The sequence below is a fragment of the Falco punctatus genome (assembly GCF_963210335.1).
Source record: "Falco punctatus genome assembly, chromosome: 19".
In the NCBI taxonomy this organism is placed as follows: domain Eukaryota; kingdom Metazoa; phylum Chordata; class Aves; order Falconiformes; family Falconidae; genus Falco; species Falco punctatus.
In genome coordinates, this window is record NC_137599.1 from 3359619 (window position 1) to 3376088 (window position 16470).

At 50.1% G+C, this 16470-nt stretch overlaps 1 protein-coding gene across 1 annotated transcript; it reads right to left on the minus strand.

Moving 5' to 3' along the window:
- Window positions 1-1882: 1882 nt before the first annotated feature.
- Window positions 1883-16415, minus strand: RAB5C (RAB5C, member RAS oncogene family). Its single transcript, XM_080369235.1, has 6 exons — window positions 16320-16415; window positions 6629-6873; window positions 5396-5547; window positions 4376-4498; window positions 3487-3580; window positions 1883-3067 (listed from the first exon to the last, which is right to left on the minus strand). Exons 2-6 carry the CDS (start codon window positions 6792-6794, stop codon window positions 2952-2954), a joined length of 651 nt encoding a protein of 216 aa, XP_080225361.1. The 5' UTR covers window positions 6795-6873; window positions 16320-16415; the 3' UTR covers window positions 1883-2951.
- Between the last annotated feature and the right edge of the window lie 55 nt (window positions 16416-16470).

A 16470-nucleotide genomic window follows, 5' to 3' on the forward strand; every position in this document is an offset into this window, starting at 1 on the left:
GGATGCACAGAGAGGGAAGAACCTCCCCTGCTGCCTCAGGGCAGCACAGAATGGGGCCCACCACGGACCCAGAGGGAGGGAAGGGAACTGTGAGCACTGCTGCTTTGGGGCGGGGGGGGGGGGATGCAGGAATCTGCCAAGTGGGGAGAGGCAGCCCCACTCACCTGCAGGGGAGCAGAGGCAGCTCCCTCCTCATGCTGACAGCATCTGCACCAGCTCCACAGCCCCTCACTCGGTGGCCAGTGCTGCTGAATGGGAAGACAGCTTGGCTGGGTGTAGGGTGCCCCACTTCCCCCCCCCCCCACCCTGAAAAGGGGCTGCTGGAGCCCCCCGTGAGATCCCAGCAGCACGGAGGGTGAAGCCCATTCCCAGGCATCGTGTAACCACCCGCGCTCAGGTCCGGGCAGGCAGCAGGTATGCAGGCAGGCACGCCTGTTTGTGCTAAAGCTGCTGGGAGCTCGGACAGCCCTTCCCCACAGCAAGGTGGCATCTGCTCCACAAAGCCCTGCTGCACACCTCTGCAGCTAGCCACAGGTCCCCAGCCACGAGCCCCCCGAGCTCAGCAGCATGAGACACCACTTAGGACATCACAGGCTCCTTCACAGCGATGGAGAGCCAGTCCTGGAAGGAGCCAGAAACGAAGCCATCAACCAAGAACCAAGGAAAAGAAGCCAGCAGATGGCAACAGCATCTTGCATTGTGTTCACAAGATTGTTCAGATTTGGGATTAGGGAAGCGCTTCTCCAACAGGTCTGTTCCTTGCTGCCTGCAGAAACCAGCAGCACCAGTCCAAACCACACCAGAAGCAATGAGACCTGGGATGCCCCACAGAGGTCCCAAGCTCCTCTGGCACACAAGCTCCTTGCAGGCAACGTAGACAAGCAGCACCCGCTGCACACCAGGTGAGCTGATCCCACCTGAGGCCACCACAGCCCATGCTCCAGCCAGATGTCAGGAACTCAGTCACCAAACCACTCGAGCCCCTTCCTGCTTCCAGGATTTTAAGAAAATCCAGCATGAGCAAAAAGCACCAAGACCCCAGATAGAGGATGAAGCCCACATGAGCCAAGGCTGTTCACACAGACAACTTTATTTGCAGCTACTCAGCAGAGCTTTCAGAGCCCCAACCCTGCAAGCCACGGGCAAGCCCAGCCCAGGGACAATCGTAGCTGTACCGCCCTGCAGAGCTCCAGCAGCAGCCACGCAGCTGAGGAGAGGCAGCAGGCTCAAGAACCAGCACATCACAATCTTCAAGCTCTCCCAAGCACATCTGGTGCTGGCCCAGCAGCACACGCGGTAGAGCTGCAAGGGGGTGGCTCCGCATTCCACACCGACTCCAGGTCTCACCCATGGGTGTAAGGATCTCATTAGTCCATGCAGCAGTGACAGGAGAGAAGCATCTTTCAACATCATCACCCTCCAGGGACAGAGGCATTTTATTCATTAATACTTGAGCAGAGTATTCCCAAGCCTGTCCAGCCGAGCTCCTCTGCATACTGCTCCCCCAGCTCCCCCCAACCTGCACTGTAGATGGCTCCCCTAGAATATTCAGCAACAAGTAATTCCCCTATTTGCCTCAAGCTTCCTCACATGCAGCTACGCAGCAGACCACAAGCTTACCAAGCCACCTGCAGCATCGCTGTAAGGAGTTCCTGCCCCTTGAGGAGCTGGAGCTGCAGGACTCGGGCAGAGGGCCAAGGGCAAGCAGTCCAGGCACCTCCCTGCCCCGGGAAGGAAGGTCACATCTCCCTACAAAAGAGCTGGGTGTTGTACACACCACAAGCAGCCTAGTGCATCTCTACCTCTGGCACCGCTGTTACATTTTGGCCCGCTCCCCTTCTGGTTTGAGCTGATTAAGAAACATGAACATTGTTGATTATGATAGGTTTATAAAAATTTTTTTTTTAATCACACAAAACTGAAGTCTGTGATGAAGACTAAGTTGACAGTTCCTCTTAAATACCAGTATGCATAAGACATTGCATTAGGCACTAGGCAGCAGCCAACATCAGTTAGAGTCTGGCAACAGAAGCCATTTTAATACCTCCCTTCACACTTCGTGGAATTACAGGCTTTTGCAATACATATTGTTTCCACTGACAAGTTATCCGAGGTTTCCCCCACCCCACCTCTGTACATCAGTAAACCATGTGTATTCACACTAGAGTAGGGTTAACAACATTAGTGGCATCACAACCATCAAAAAAAGGACAATTTTCTATACAAGATTTTTGCAAAAGTTGCAACAGGATTAGTGCATTACAACAGAACCAGAGATAGAAAAAAAAAAAAAAAAAGAAGAAGAGTTGGCATGCTAGAGTCCAACACAAATAAAGACAACAGGCAGCTAGTTGTATGTACTATATTGACAAGATACTGATTGGTTACATGAAGAAACATACAATACAAAATACAGAAGAAACCGGTTTTGCTTCCCTCTGCCCCACCCCAGAATACTCATAATCGATTTGGTCAATAAGTGGCTGAAAAGCCAGAGTTTGTCACTATAATGCTACAGTTTAGTGGTTGTTCTAGGCGTATCGTACTGGTATTAGCCTTAGCTTTTACACACGGGTAATTTTAAACAAGGTTGTCTAGTCTCAATATCCCTTTGTTTCCAATAGTGAACTACAGTACTGTGGGACCTGGGTGCTGCTGGCCCTCACCCACAGGAAGGGATGAGCTGGCTGGGCAGACACCAGGTCATGCATCCACCACCACCAGGAAGAGGGAAGAGCAGAAGTTCATATATTAAAAAAGTGACTTAAGACTTAGAATTGAATTAGTATTTGTACAGAAAGGTGCAGGTGGAAGAACTTCCTCCAGCCTATGATCAGAAAGGGATGGAGAAATCACAGCAGCCACCGGCAGCAGCCGCTCTACGGTAAGTGCGATTGTTAGCGTGGATTCCAGTCACGTCATTCGAGGGCTCGTCAGGTGGGAACGGCTGCTCAATTGCTGCAGCACTGGCTCCTGCTAGGCTGACTGCTCTCCTGAAGGTCAACCACCCGATTCCTACCTGGGCCACCAGGAACGTTCTGGGGTTCATTTTTTGGCAGTTTCTTGGCTAGAAAGAAACAAGACATTAGTCAGCTCCCCTGCAGAGACCAGCCTCCTTCCCACTGCGGAGCACAGCTGGGCTCAGCCCTGCTCTGGCCCAAGCCCTCTCACCTCTTAAGGATTTTGGGATTGGACACCGCTAGCAGCACGAGTCCAGCAAACCAACCCTCTCCTACTTCTGGCTGTCATCAACCCCGCTCCTTCCTTACTCACAACCCCAGGTAAGGGGAGAGAGGGACCAGGCTTTGCAAGGCAAAAGCTCCAAACACTCAGGGAGCGACCGTACACCCCAGTGCAGCAAACTGGTCATCTGCTCCAGTAAGAGCCTCCAGACCCTGGCTGACATGGGAGCAACCATGGTTTCCAGTGAGCTGCACTGCTGGTGTCAGAGCTGCTCCAGCCATCCTTCTGCACACAAGCTGTTACCTATTGCCATGAAGATTTCATTCACATTCATCGCTGTCTTTGCGGATGTCTCCATGAACAGCAAGCTGTTGTCATCTGCATATGTTTGTGCATCCTACAAACAATCACATTAGAGTGGTAAAGGCATCCTGCCAGGAGGCGGTCCAAGCAGGCTTCACACACTTCACTTGTTGGCAAAGTAAACACTGCAGAAACACTCTGTCCCACCTCAAGAAAATCATTCCCACCCCAATCCCTGACCCCATCTGGCCAGGACAGCTGGGAGACACACACCCCTGATAATGCTGCATGGCTGGTTGTCCCAGCAGCTGAACTGGGGTACAGCAGCACAGGCTGTTTGTGAGCCACTTCAGCCAAACGCAGACACAGCACGTCCCAAGCAGCACACCACCTTGTACTTTGGATAGCTGGGAGAGTAATACAGCCTGTAGATGCACCACAAGCAATCCTGTGCTGAGGTCTGAGATAAGAGCTTCTCCTTGAAAGCTTGCCTTAGACAAAGTAAGAGCTGTGAAGAGTAGAGAACGATGGGGAATGATCCTCCACGTGTCTTGTATCTAAACGACACCATTTCATACCCTGCTGAAGACAGCCCCAGATGAGTAAGGCACCAGAAGAGACTGAAGACAAAAGCCTGTGCTCTGCGGGCCTTTATTCTCCACATCTGTCATAACCGTTACCAACCAGAGCTACACGTGCTGTGAAAGGAGCGCACGGGAAAGGCAGGCTACAGTTCACATTAAGTGGCATGCTGGGGTGCTCAGCAGCATAAATCTTGACTTCCACTCTCCCTCAAAGCATTTTGCACATAGCCACTACCTTCCCCACTTAAGCAAAAAACCTGCTTTCCTGACTGCTCAGGTAACAACTGATCCAGATTCCCACTCACCTGGAAGTCCACAGCTCTCTTGGTAGCAAGGTCTGCCTTGTTTCCTGCTAGTGCAATTACAATATTGGGGCTAGCCTGCCTCTGCAACTCTTTCACCCAGTTCTTGGCTCGTACAAATGTGTCCTGGAAGCAAACAGGAGGCAGCAGTCAGGAAGGGCAGCCTTTTCTAATCCACAGTGAAGATATGATTAGAACAAGTCTTTCCTGTAAGAAGTGTTCTGCCTTTACAGCACTTTGTAGCAGGATCCTTTATCAGCTTAGACAGCCTCGGTCAGAACCGAGGAAGAGGCCATTAGCAGTTTTTAAGGAACTCTGGACCTGCAGGCAGGCATCTGCAGGGACTCTGAACCCAGACACTCTCCCAGGGATCCCAGAAGCATCGACTGCAAGCACAGACACCTCCCCAGTAAACGCTGACAGCCTGCCCTGGTTTCAGCTGGGATGGAGTTAACTTTCTTCTCAGTAGCCAGTGCAGTGCAGGGTTTTGGCCGTGATGTGAGAACAATGCTGATAACCGCACTGACATTTTTAGTTGTTGCTGGGTGATGTTTATACTAAATCAAGGACTTTTTGGTTCCCTGGGCCCTGCCAGCGAGAGGGCTGGAGGGAACCTGGAGGGGACACAGCCAGGACAGGTGCCCCAAGGTAGCCAAAGGGATATTCCATACCACATGGCATCATGCTGGGTATATAAACTGGGGGAAGAAGGAGGAAGGGGGGGGACATCTGGCACTATGGCATTTCCCAATTAACCGTTACGTGTGACGGAGCCCTGCTGCCCTGGGGGTGGCCGAGCACCTGCTGCCCATGGGAAGCGGTGAATGAATTCCTTGCTTTGCTTTGCTTGCGTGCGCGCGCAGCTTTTGCTTTACCTGTTAAATTGCTCTTATCTCAACCCCGGAGTTTTACATTCCGATCCTCCTCCCCATCCCTCTGGGTGAGGGGCAGTGAGAGAGCAGCCGCATGGGGCTGTGTTGCCAGCCGGGGTTAAACCACAACACAGCCCTACGAAGTACTCACTGTGTTAGTGATGTCGTAGACAACAATGGCTGCCTGGGCACCTCGGTAATACATCGGTGCCAGGCTGTGGTACCGCTCTTGTCCTGCTGTGTCCCATATTTCAAACTTCACCGTTGTGTCATCCAGACAGACTGTCTGTGTTAGGAAGGCAGCTGAAAAAGAGGGTGCACATTTGCCTTACCTCCAGCTGGACAGCCCCTGCAAGCAAGACCCAGGAGCTTGGAGCAGTTCTGCTTTTGCACGGGAGCGAGTAGAAGCCCCAGACAGAGGCCAGTGCAGTGCCCTTTGCTGTGGAAGTCGCAGCTCTGCTGCATCATCAAGCCCCTTGCACCCAGGAACCCAAGAGCCACCACAGAGCCGACGGGAAGGTGGCCCTGAGCCCAGGCAGCAGTCAGCCACCAGAGCAGCAGCACTGCCGGTCCCTTCCCCAGCAGCCTCCTCCCACAGATCATACAGTACAGCTGCAGCATCGCTGGGATTAACTTTGGAAAGCACCACAGTACCAAAGCACTGAAGTCAGCCCAGTTACTAAATTGGGGGGTGCAGTGTAACTGGTTATTTTCTTGTTCCAGCAAGTATAATATCATGCATTACAACTAGGATAAAGGCAAGCAGCCCTGGACACAGACTGAAGCAGAACAGCAGAGTGCCCACATAGCCCTCTGCAGCACAGCATTATGCCTTGCTTGCCCATAAGCTATATTTACAGCTATACTTACTCCTTGCATGGGTTACTATAGGGAAAAATCAAGCTTTTTCTCAGTACACACCTAGTATTACTGCCCAGAGACCCAGGTGCCGACTGACCTTTGACTGGTGACACTGTGGTAACTATTTCAAGCTAAAGAACTACCAGACCTGAAAGAGCTGTGGAAGTAGTTAATAGTATCAGGCTGGAAACAGCCCCAAAATCCCAGGTCATGGTCTGAAAAGATAATTAAGTGCTATGAACTAAGCTGAAGGCCTCTGTTCTAATTAGAAGCAGGAATTCAAGCGCTGGAAGCAAAGACGCCTTAGAAGCAGAGCGCACAGTTGCCATAGCATTACTCTCTGCTGTGCTGATCTTCACACTAACAAACAACTTGTAAACCAAGAGTTGAAGCATTAGCTGCTTGAATATTTATAGCAAAAACCCCAGACCAGACTGAAACAGCCATTATTACTTCTGACACCCTGGACTGCATCAAGGAGGCCAGCACCTTCTAGCCGTAGGCATCTGGAGTTGGGACTCACCTCCAATCGTGCTCTCCTGGTACTCATGGAACTGCCCCTTCACGAAGCGCAGGACAAGGCTGGACTTCCCCACTGCCGACTCTCCCAGGAGAACAAGTTTAAACTGGCAGATTTTGTTTCCAGCAGCTGGTCCATTCGGTCGAGCAGCTCCACCTCGACCTGCCATTGTGGCCTAAGTGCAGGAGTGCCAAGAGTTAAGGATGCTGCAGGTTCTGCACTGGGATCCACCTGGAGGCAGGTTGCAACTGGAGGAAGAAGTAGTCAGAGTTAGTGACATGCTCATGGACCAGCCGTACCAGTTCCAGAGGGTGGGTTTGATCTCCAACCACCATCAGCACAGGCAGGTGGTGACTTCTTCCTACGGTGGAAAGTTATCAGCTGCATGCACCACAGCACTATTGGGCAGTTTCTGTCAGTCAGCAGCTCCTTCAGCAGGACCTTAAGTCTTCTGAGCCTCCTTGGAGAAAGGATATTGGTAACACAAGGTTTCCTCCCCACCAGTGGGCCCTCCAGCACTTCCACTATGTGTGGACATTGCACACACCTTGCTAGGGTGAGGCAAGTAAAGAATACTCAGCACACCAGTTGGTGTTTTAGAGCTTTGTCTATGAACAACAATTACTGCAGTGCATGGAGGTAACAGATTGACCTTTAGCTCCTTCCACCTCCGAGTTCATAAGGCAGCAACTTCAGACATCAATGCAATACAGAGATGAGTGCCACATGTAAGCAGTTACGGGGTGTAGTTGTGTCAGCCCTTCAGGTCGTAAGGCATTCAGACAAAGGGAGTTTCTAGATGCAGTTAGTTTAGAAGCACTCACACCAACCCACAAAATACTGCATCTCAGAGCAGTCCCAAGGGGCACCTCTGAATTGCCACCCAGCAGCCTGTCACAGGGAGCGAAGTTATTTGGTAGCAGCCGCTCTCTGGGCACCAGCTGCCTGTTCAGAAGCTAAAAGCAACTCCCCCCCATCCCTGCTGCAAAGGGGTACTGACCCCCAACAGTCTCAACAGCTTGATCCAAATGCCGAGGCAATACCTGACACTTCTCACACCCTGCCCGGCTGCCTCAGTGCCCTTATCCCCAACCATTCCAGGTCCAGGCTACTGGCCACGTTCTTCACAACCATTCAAATCCAGCTATGCTGAGCAGCACAAACAGGGAGCATCACCCACGATCAGACCTGCCACCCCATCTCCCCAGCACCAAATCTCTAGAGCTGTGCAGAAGCACAAAACCATTGCAAGAACAGCAAGACAAGCTGATTTACACCCATAGTTAACCACAAGTGAAGTCTCAGTGCCTTCTTAACCAGTTAGCTCAACCGCCTGCAGCAGACAACAGGAGTCCTTTCAAAGCGTGCAGTTACACAGATTTAGGCATATTTGCTGTACCCATCACAAGCCCCACTCCCTGTCAAGGAGAAATGCTACAACTGATTGCATCTGCTCTGTATCACCACTTTTCCTTCAGCTCTCATAACTCAAGCTTCTCGTTGACAGAGACAACTGCAAAAAACCCCCTGAAAGCCAATTTCTCCTTCTTCTGCATGCATTCCCAAGGAGACTCCGGGTATGCTCTGAGTAGATCCAGCATTTACCCAGCAAAAATCAGATTCCTGTGAATAAGAAACTTAAAGCAAGTTGAAATCTGATCGGGAGTGTCCTGTGAACAAGGCTCAGGCTTGCCTGAGTACACAGGCTTACCAAAAGTATATTTGAATACCTGCTTTCCAGAGCAAAACCTGTCCAGTTTTGACTGCTGTGAGGCTACTTTAAGTAGGTCTCACATTTAAACTCAATTCCCTAGTTTGATAGGAAACCTACAGCCATTCCAGTCCAAGGGCTCATCCAGAGCAGCGGCTCATTAGCTTATCAGCTGGAGAACCTCTTCAGCTTTTGAAACACAAAAGCTCTTGAGCATACTCTGACCTACAGAGACAGTCAACCTCAAATTGTTTTGTCCAGGAGGCAAGTCAGAAAGCTCCTGTTAAGCCAGCACCATTCACTGTAGGTAGGAAAGAACCCACGAGGAGTAGTTGTGAAAAAGCCACTGCTTTGAGTGGCCTGGCCAGTCCTGGGTTAAGTCAGTTCAGAGCTGGGTCCTTGCAAAGGCTAGTCAGGACTCCCACCTTCTCTTCTGAAAAAGGACAAACACTGTTTTGACAGGATGAGAAAGCCTGATAGGAAGCAAATTAGCAACTTGTTTTTCTGGACAGTGAGGAAGCAGCATTTTGCAGCTCTGGCCAGGAGCTGCTTGGTTACCACCACATTTGAGAGGCCCATCAGCAGCTCTGTATCTCTACCCACCTGAAAAGGTTTCCACCTTTTACAGTTTCTCCTCCAGCCAGAGTTTGGAAGGGAACAACTTTTGCTTGTTTAACCTTGCATTCATTTACCAGGGCAGTCTATCAGCAGTACGCAAGCTCTGCCACCGGTTCAGGCTAACATTCTGCACATTAAACGCCACGTGAATCACGCCTCTGAGTTATGACCTCCTGAAATATGATAGGGGTGATTCCCAGAGCAAAACAAGGAAACAAGCCTGTTGACATCCTCAAGTCTTAGCGTGACCTATATTTCACAGATCTGTTCATTTTGCCATCTGGTTGTGCTATGTGAACTCGAACTACCTAGGCAAGCACATCCCTACGTCCAACTTCTCACTGAGAGCTACTGATCACAGCAAGCACTCAAGCAGCTAGAGCCTTTGACCACTTAATTATGGACAACCTGATCATAATCTAAAGATGGTTTGAAGTCTGGCTGCAGGATTGCATGACTTCATGTCCACCTGAGAAGCTGCCAGATCTTTGGGATACTTCGGTGGAAGTTCAGATGACTAACTCATCGCTGAGGGTCGCGGGCTAAGAACATATGTGAGATCAGGACAACCAGCGTCGCAACTCAGCACATGTTCACAGCAAGACCAAATAACTGAAGCAGGTGGCTACCAAAGCTGTAGACAGTGAGAAGTCTCCTTCGAGGGATGATTACTTTGGCACCGTTTGCCAATGCCAGCATCTTTGAGGATCCCTGTCAAACAGAACTCCACTCTGAACACAGAAATAACAGCCAACTAAATTATACAGCCTGGATCTGCGCTAGATCAGCCCACACCAACCAGTGAATATCGGGTTGAGAAACAGGGAGTGCTTCATGCTGTATGAAGCAGTTTCTGATGCTCAGGGAGCCTTTCATTCCCCCCTCTTCCAGAGTGGATGGGGTAGGCACCCCTCCTGCTCCCTGTAAACACAGACCGACCAAGCTACAGCGATCTTGTGCAGAAAAGCAAAAGTTGCAGCTTGCCATACTCATTCAAGTAGTCAAGGCCATGAGAAGGAAGGGTATGATAGGGTATTCGTCTAATCAAGATTAACTAGTACTAATTTTCCTACTAGCTTCTTGTAACTAGTGAAACACAGCAGCTTATAATGCCACAAGATCCATAAAAAGGGACATGCTGGTTTGTTTGCTTGCCCTACCTGCCTCCTGCTTACCGAGGCATATGCAGGAGCTCTGCATCACACAGAAAAAAATAGCCATATTTTTAATTGAAAACACTTGGAACAGTCTCTGGAGATCAAAGACAAGTTTTAACACCTGTCCCTGCAACCAGGAACTCTAGATCTATCATTTTTGCAGTTTATGCCCCTCAACACCTCACCTGCTTGCCAGGACTTGTTGTAGGGGCTTGTACACTTCCATGAATACCAAATTCAAGACTTTGAGTGGCAATTACTACCAGATCCCCATGTTAACCCCCAGACGAGACAATCGCTTCACAAGATTCCCTACCACAGGGAAGCTGCTAGGTGTCAGAAGTTACAGCATCTGATATTTTTGCCCCATGTCCACCCAGCAGCAAGAACTACTCGCAGCTGGTGACATTTAGAAACCCAATCCTGAAGAATCTAGTTACCCAAGAGGGCTGCTTCTGCTCTCAGCTATGCAAGAAGCCATTTCTCTGGGGATTTGTTGGCTTAGAATCAAAATACTCAAGACAAAAGCCCCAGTAAAGTATTTATCTTGTTAAATAGCTGACAGCATTACATGAATTCCTTGGCAAAGAAAGTCTGAAGTTACCGAGTGGTTCTGCTTCACCTAAGGCTGAATGGGCAGCTGGCCAGCGCCAGCAGGAACCTTGTGCTACCTTGCTCCCACCCAGAACTGGCAAGTCACCTTTAGGACCCAGATTCACAAGCAACTTCCACAAGCCTGCCCAGCAGCAAGTGCAGGACCCACCTGAACAACCCACAGGCTCCACCGGCCCAGAACAGCATAGCACGGAGCGTCAGCCTGATTTTCCAACATATTAATACGATTAACAAGAGCAAACTTTAAAAGCCTTACTTGCAGCAGGGTCCATGCTGCAGAGGAAGGAGGAGCAGACCCAGCTCTTACAGATGAAATGAGCTGAGCCAAGAGACAGGCTTGAAGTCCAGACCTCAGTCCCTCAGCCCCATGGTCTGATCAGTTTTAATACTTCATCTTTCTACAGACAACATGCACTTCCCTTTACAAACAAAGAGCACTTACTCTCTTGATCAGTAAAGCTATTATCTGGAGCTTCAGTAACAGCTGTAAATTAGGGAATTAGTCATCATGGTTGTCAGGAGCTGCGCTACAGCCTTAAAATGTAGATTCACAGACCTAAATCGGCCCAGCAAGCAGTTCCAGAAGTATTCCTATGGTTGTTACACTATCACAAGTTGGTCACAACTCTCCACAGAGTCCCATGCCCTAGCCTCCCAAAGACTTGGGCACAGTCATTTTAATTTAGAGGCAAATAGGATTTACGTTGGCAAAAAGTTAAATTACTTTTTGTTGATAGCTGCAGTCCTGACCAAGTATAGTAGAATCTTTAATACCAGCTCCTTTTCGTGCTTTTAATACACGCATCTGTTTCCTGACATCTGCAGAGCCCCGGCCTCTGAAGCAGCCCCAGCAGCCGGCTGTTTTTCAAAGCAGCTTTTCAAAAACAATTCTATCCGAGATTTCAAGGCCACTACCCTGCAGTTACCACTCAATCCAGCACAGATGCTCCGTGCAGCTGAGCTAGCTGGACAGTACAACACACAGTTACCCCCAGCTGGGCACACCGGCAGAAGAGGCTCTTCCATCCCTTCCCGATGCAGGCTGAAGCCTGGGCTTGGGAAGGACAGCTGCCAAGCACAGTGAGGGGAGCCACCTCCCTTCGGTCACCTCTAAAGCTGGATTCACAAAGCCTTTGAGGCAAGACAAGGAGTTGTGATGAAGACCAAGTTTCTGCTGAGCCCAAGCGGCCAAGCCAGAGATCCAGACAGGCAGTGCTGTACTTGCACAAGATCATCTGAAGTTCAGATCAACTCAGAACGCTTCTGTATACAGCCCAAGACCAAATCTCATTTGCTAGATGTCATCTGCCTGAGCTAGGGCAAGTCAGCTCTAAGGCCATTAGGAAACTATCAAGGCAGGAACACTCGGGCATCCTGCAAAGCTGATCAGACTCTGGAAGACAAGCTAAAAAGCACAGCCTGCACAACTGAGTCGAGAAGTGCAGAACTTTGGTCAGAGGAAGTGATCAAGCTCCCTCAAGCTTTTTTCTAGCCAGTTTAACCCCATACATCTCCCCTCAAAAGGGCTTCCTAGGTTTAAGTGGTTATTCTTTACCAGGAATTCTTAAAAACGCCTCATGAGGTAAAAAGGCATCACACTTACTGATGCTACCTTGGGGCTACGTTTTTTTTAATACTCAAGAGACAGCTGACTAGGTATCAGCAACAAGAGTTATTACCACATTGGTCACACAGGCAGCAGAAGGAAGTTCCATGCCTAATCCAGTGGCAGTTTTAATTCTGCAGAACAGCATGACTAATTGCTTTTAAAACTGCAGTTAGCATCCTACTAGATCACCACAGCTGAACACAGACAGTGAGACGAAGCTGAGGTGTAGTGCTTCTGCCTGGTCCTCGTGTATCAAGAACGCAACAGGGATAACACCAGAACTCACGTTCTAACAAGGGCCACCAAACCTCTACTTGTGTTGACATCATGGTGAGAACTCACACCAGATCCGAGTGATGAAGACCCATGAACGCAAGCTTTCAGTACTGCTTCAGTCAAGCCCTACTTTAACCACGTTATGGAGACAATACATTTGCAAAGATTGCTTTAAAAAGAGCAGAATGAGAAGCAGCAGCTTTCTACCAAGTATTATCAAGGCATGAATTGCAGCAAAAGACTTCTGTGGAAGAGTTTTGCATCACCTTCATTTCATTAAGTGTCTCACTAGCTGGAGGGAGCATCCATATTCCCAGTCCTCACACTAACTCCTTCCTGGGGGGGTCTTACCTACTTTCAATTATCCTTGATACTGCAAGAACGTAGCCCTATTTCACAGAAGATGAGGCACAGCTAGGCTGAAGGGGTAAGTCATGAGTGCAGTCTGGTCCAACTAACTATGAACTGAACAAAACCATCAAGTTTTTAATTCTGCAAGCAAGGCTCTTAACTCCTGTTCTTGACATTGTCCACTGCTCAGCATGCCCTCAAAAGACACAGCTTAATTCTGACCAGAAGTCCAGCAACACGTGCCTTTAGATTGCACCTACTCTTCATGAAGAAGGTATGATCATTAAACGATGCAAAGCAGAAAACTGCCATCTTTGCTGCAAAAGAATCAGTGACCTTCATAATATCTTTTCCAGGCTGCACAAAGATCTCTTGCCTCCAGTAGCTCTTTATTTGGAGTTCCACCAAACAAAAGCAAACATGAAAACCAGTGTTTTCTTATCTGTTTATGTAGAACTACTCCAGCAGTTCATTCCTGTGCTCCAGGGGAGGAAAGCGTTCCTTTTAGGATTTAGATGAAGCTTTATTCTTCCCCACACTGTCACTTCCAGGAGGGTTCATTGTTTCTGGCTAGCATTTGGAGTGTTTTAACAGAGTTACTCTAATGACGTAACAGAACTTGCATAAGAGGACTTCAAACTTCATACCCCAAGGGAAGAAAACGCTGACTCCACCATTTCTACATTCTACCCTCTTAAGTATGCTGACCGAAATACTTTGGGCTACACCCACTTCATTAGAAGTGTTCCCATTTCATTTCCTGTGTCTAGAAGTACTTGGCATTCTTTCCCCCTCCCTTTTCAGCGAAATGCCATGACCACCTATCCACTAAACACGCAGCAGTTTCAGAAGTTATGGTGATTTGTAGAAGAATGACTAGCAGGACCTAGAGCAATTCCAGAGCTGATCCCTCTTTAGATGCAGAAGAGCTTTGCTGTGAGGGAGATAATTGTCATCACAACAATTAAGTTTGGCCAAGCACACAAAGCATGAATACATTACTAGCGTGTTTTGTTTCAGACACTGCCCAGTCCCCTATTGGCTTCACTAGTAAAGCAAACGGGCCTAAACCCAACTTGCTTCATAGTAAAGCTGAACAAGTGTTTTATTTTACTATATTCATATCCACACATCACGCTAGCCTTCCCCTTACTGCTCTCTGATAATTTAAACCCTTCTTCAGGAGTCCCACTTCATCTTGCCTGCGTTGCTCCCTCAGCTGAAGGGGTATCAGCACAGACTTAAACAGCCTCGAGGGACCTACACCGCCTGGCACTATCTTAAAGCCAATGTCATCTAAATTAGCCCGTGTATCTTAGAGGGAAAGATTGCCTCTAGAGGTAGGTTTTTGCTATGAGTAGTTGAGTGTTCAGACATACTGTTGAGATTCAAGAATTCTTAAGTCTGAGATTATTTGAGCACCGAGTCCCAGTTACTGAATCTAAGCATTGCTTTTCTTAACCTTGGAGGTCTCTATAGACTCATGCTTTACCTGCTCTCCTCACTCCAAGAACGCATTCAGGCCAACATTGTCTTGGATCTGCCTACACACACTATTCTGAACTCCTCACCCTTTCCAGTCACAGTTCTTTCACCTTATTATCCAGTTAAGCTGAAAAAATAGAAAAGACTTTTCAAGTCAAGGCAGTAGCGAATATCTAAGAGGATATTCCAAGAAAGTTCACTCAGACAGCACGGCGTGTCAAGCTAATATGAATCAGAAGCATCTTTCTTTTTTTGGTCTCAACCAAGCTCCAGAGTCCTGCCTTCAGAGTAGGCTCAGGAGTCCTAACTTAGTGCCAAGCATGACATCAGTTCCGCTATAACCAGGGAAGCTCAAATATACGTTGACCCACCACACACAAAAACCTAAGAATAGTAGATGCGAGTCGTTCCACCTAAGACTTAAAATAGTACCTTGGTGTACTCTCTTCCCTCCGATTTCCTTACATGCCTGGAAACAGTCAAGGTCATAACTCTGACAGCCACGTACAAAAGCAACAAGCTAAAAGGTCAGCTGAGATCAGGTCAACACTTTATTTAGTCTCGCTGGCAGACCAGTTTACTGCAAGAGTCATGGTCAGTTAGCAGAGGGCAACTACAACTGTCACTGCTCCTCACAGCCTCCTACCCAGCCCCAGGAGTTTTAGCAGCACCTTGAGCACTACCAGAAACAAGGGTCGAGCAACTTCCACAGGATTTAGCACAACAAACCTGTTGCTCACACTTACATTTGCACTGTTAGCCTCTGCAGGATCACATACCAACTACAGTCTCAGCTTACATGCAGTGGTCTCTCCCCCCGTGCCGAAGATCCGAGGGTGGCCTTGCATCTGAACGCAGCTGGGTTTCCTTCCAGACAAGCTACAAAGCTTCCTTGCAGACTTTAAGCCTCACTCAAGAGCCTGCAGCACGACATTTCACTTCACAAGCGCCCCTTGGGGAGGCACAGGGGCTGCGTTTGTCACCAGCAGCAATCCAGAATAGCCTCCATTCCACTAGAACCTATTTTCAGCAGATAAAGTCACATCCTTCATTTAGACAGTTCTCTACTCGGGAACCTGGCCGGGCTTTCAGACTTCTAGAGTTTCTATTCCCACCTCAGCAGCTGACTAGCTACGACAGAACATTACACCATTGCTGCCCTTACAGGTGCCACACCTTCCCCAAATTCCATTTAACTTTCAGTCGGCGCTACAAGAGAGACAAAGGAGTTGGGAAACAGCAGCCGGGCAGACACAGCGCACCGACAGCGGGCACTTGCTACCGAGTCCTTCCGACGTACGGGGAGCAGCAGCCCTGAGGGGTGCAGGGCTGAGCCCTCACCGGGCAGGCACGGCGCTCCCCTCGAGTTAGAGACCGTCACCTCCGCCGCGGGCTCCCTTCCCCGGGTACGGCTCCCTGTGAAGTCAGTGCCACGCTCCGCCAGGCCGGACCGCCGGTGCACGGCGGCAGCGCCGCTCCCCCGCCTCGCCAGGACACCCGGCGGGTCCGGCTCGCCCAGGACCCGGCGAGGGGGCGTTATTTCGGGCAGCCACGGAGGCCGGAGTCCCCCGTCCCGCTGACGGCAGCACCAGCTCGCTCCAGAGCCCGGCTCACGCAACCTCACGGCGCAGCCGGGGCGCGGCAGCCTCGCCCCACCCGGTACAGCGGCGCCCCCAAGCCGCTCCCACCGCGGGGCCCCCGTGGCCGCCTGCCCCAGCCGGCCAGGCTCCCGGGGAGCCGGCTCTGCGGCACACGGCCCCGGAGGCAGCTGGGTCCGCAGGCCAGGCCCCACCCGGAGCAGGGCTCGGCACCGAGCCGCGCCAGGCCCCGCCGCAGAGATGCGGGATGAGCCACCCCGCCAGCCCCACTCACCGCCTGGAGCGCCGCTCCCCCCACCGCAGGTGAGTCTCGCAGGCCCCGGCCCTTACTTCCGCCTTTACCCGTTCCGCTTCCGGATCTGCCCACCCCTTCCGCTCCCAGCCCGCCGGCCACAGGCAGCGGCACCTGCCAATCAGACGGGCCC

Coding starts and splice junctions, on each gene's coding strand:
- RAB5C (XM_080369235.1), bottom strand. CDS start 6,794: ATGGCAGGTCGAGGTGGAGCTGCTCGACCGAATGGACCAGCTGCTGGA. Junction 3,581..4,375: donor AGAGAGCTGTGGACTTCCAG/GTGAGTGGGAAT, acceptor GATTGTTTGTAG/GATGCACAAACATATGCAGA. Junction 3,068..3,486: donor TGAAATCTTCATGGCAATAG/GTAACAGCTTGT, acceptor GTTTCTTTCTAG/CCAAGAAACTGCCAAAAAAT.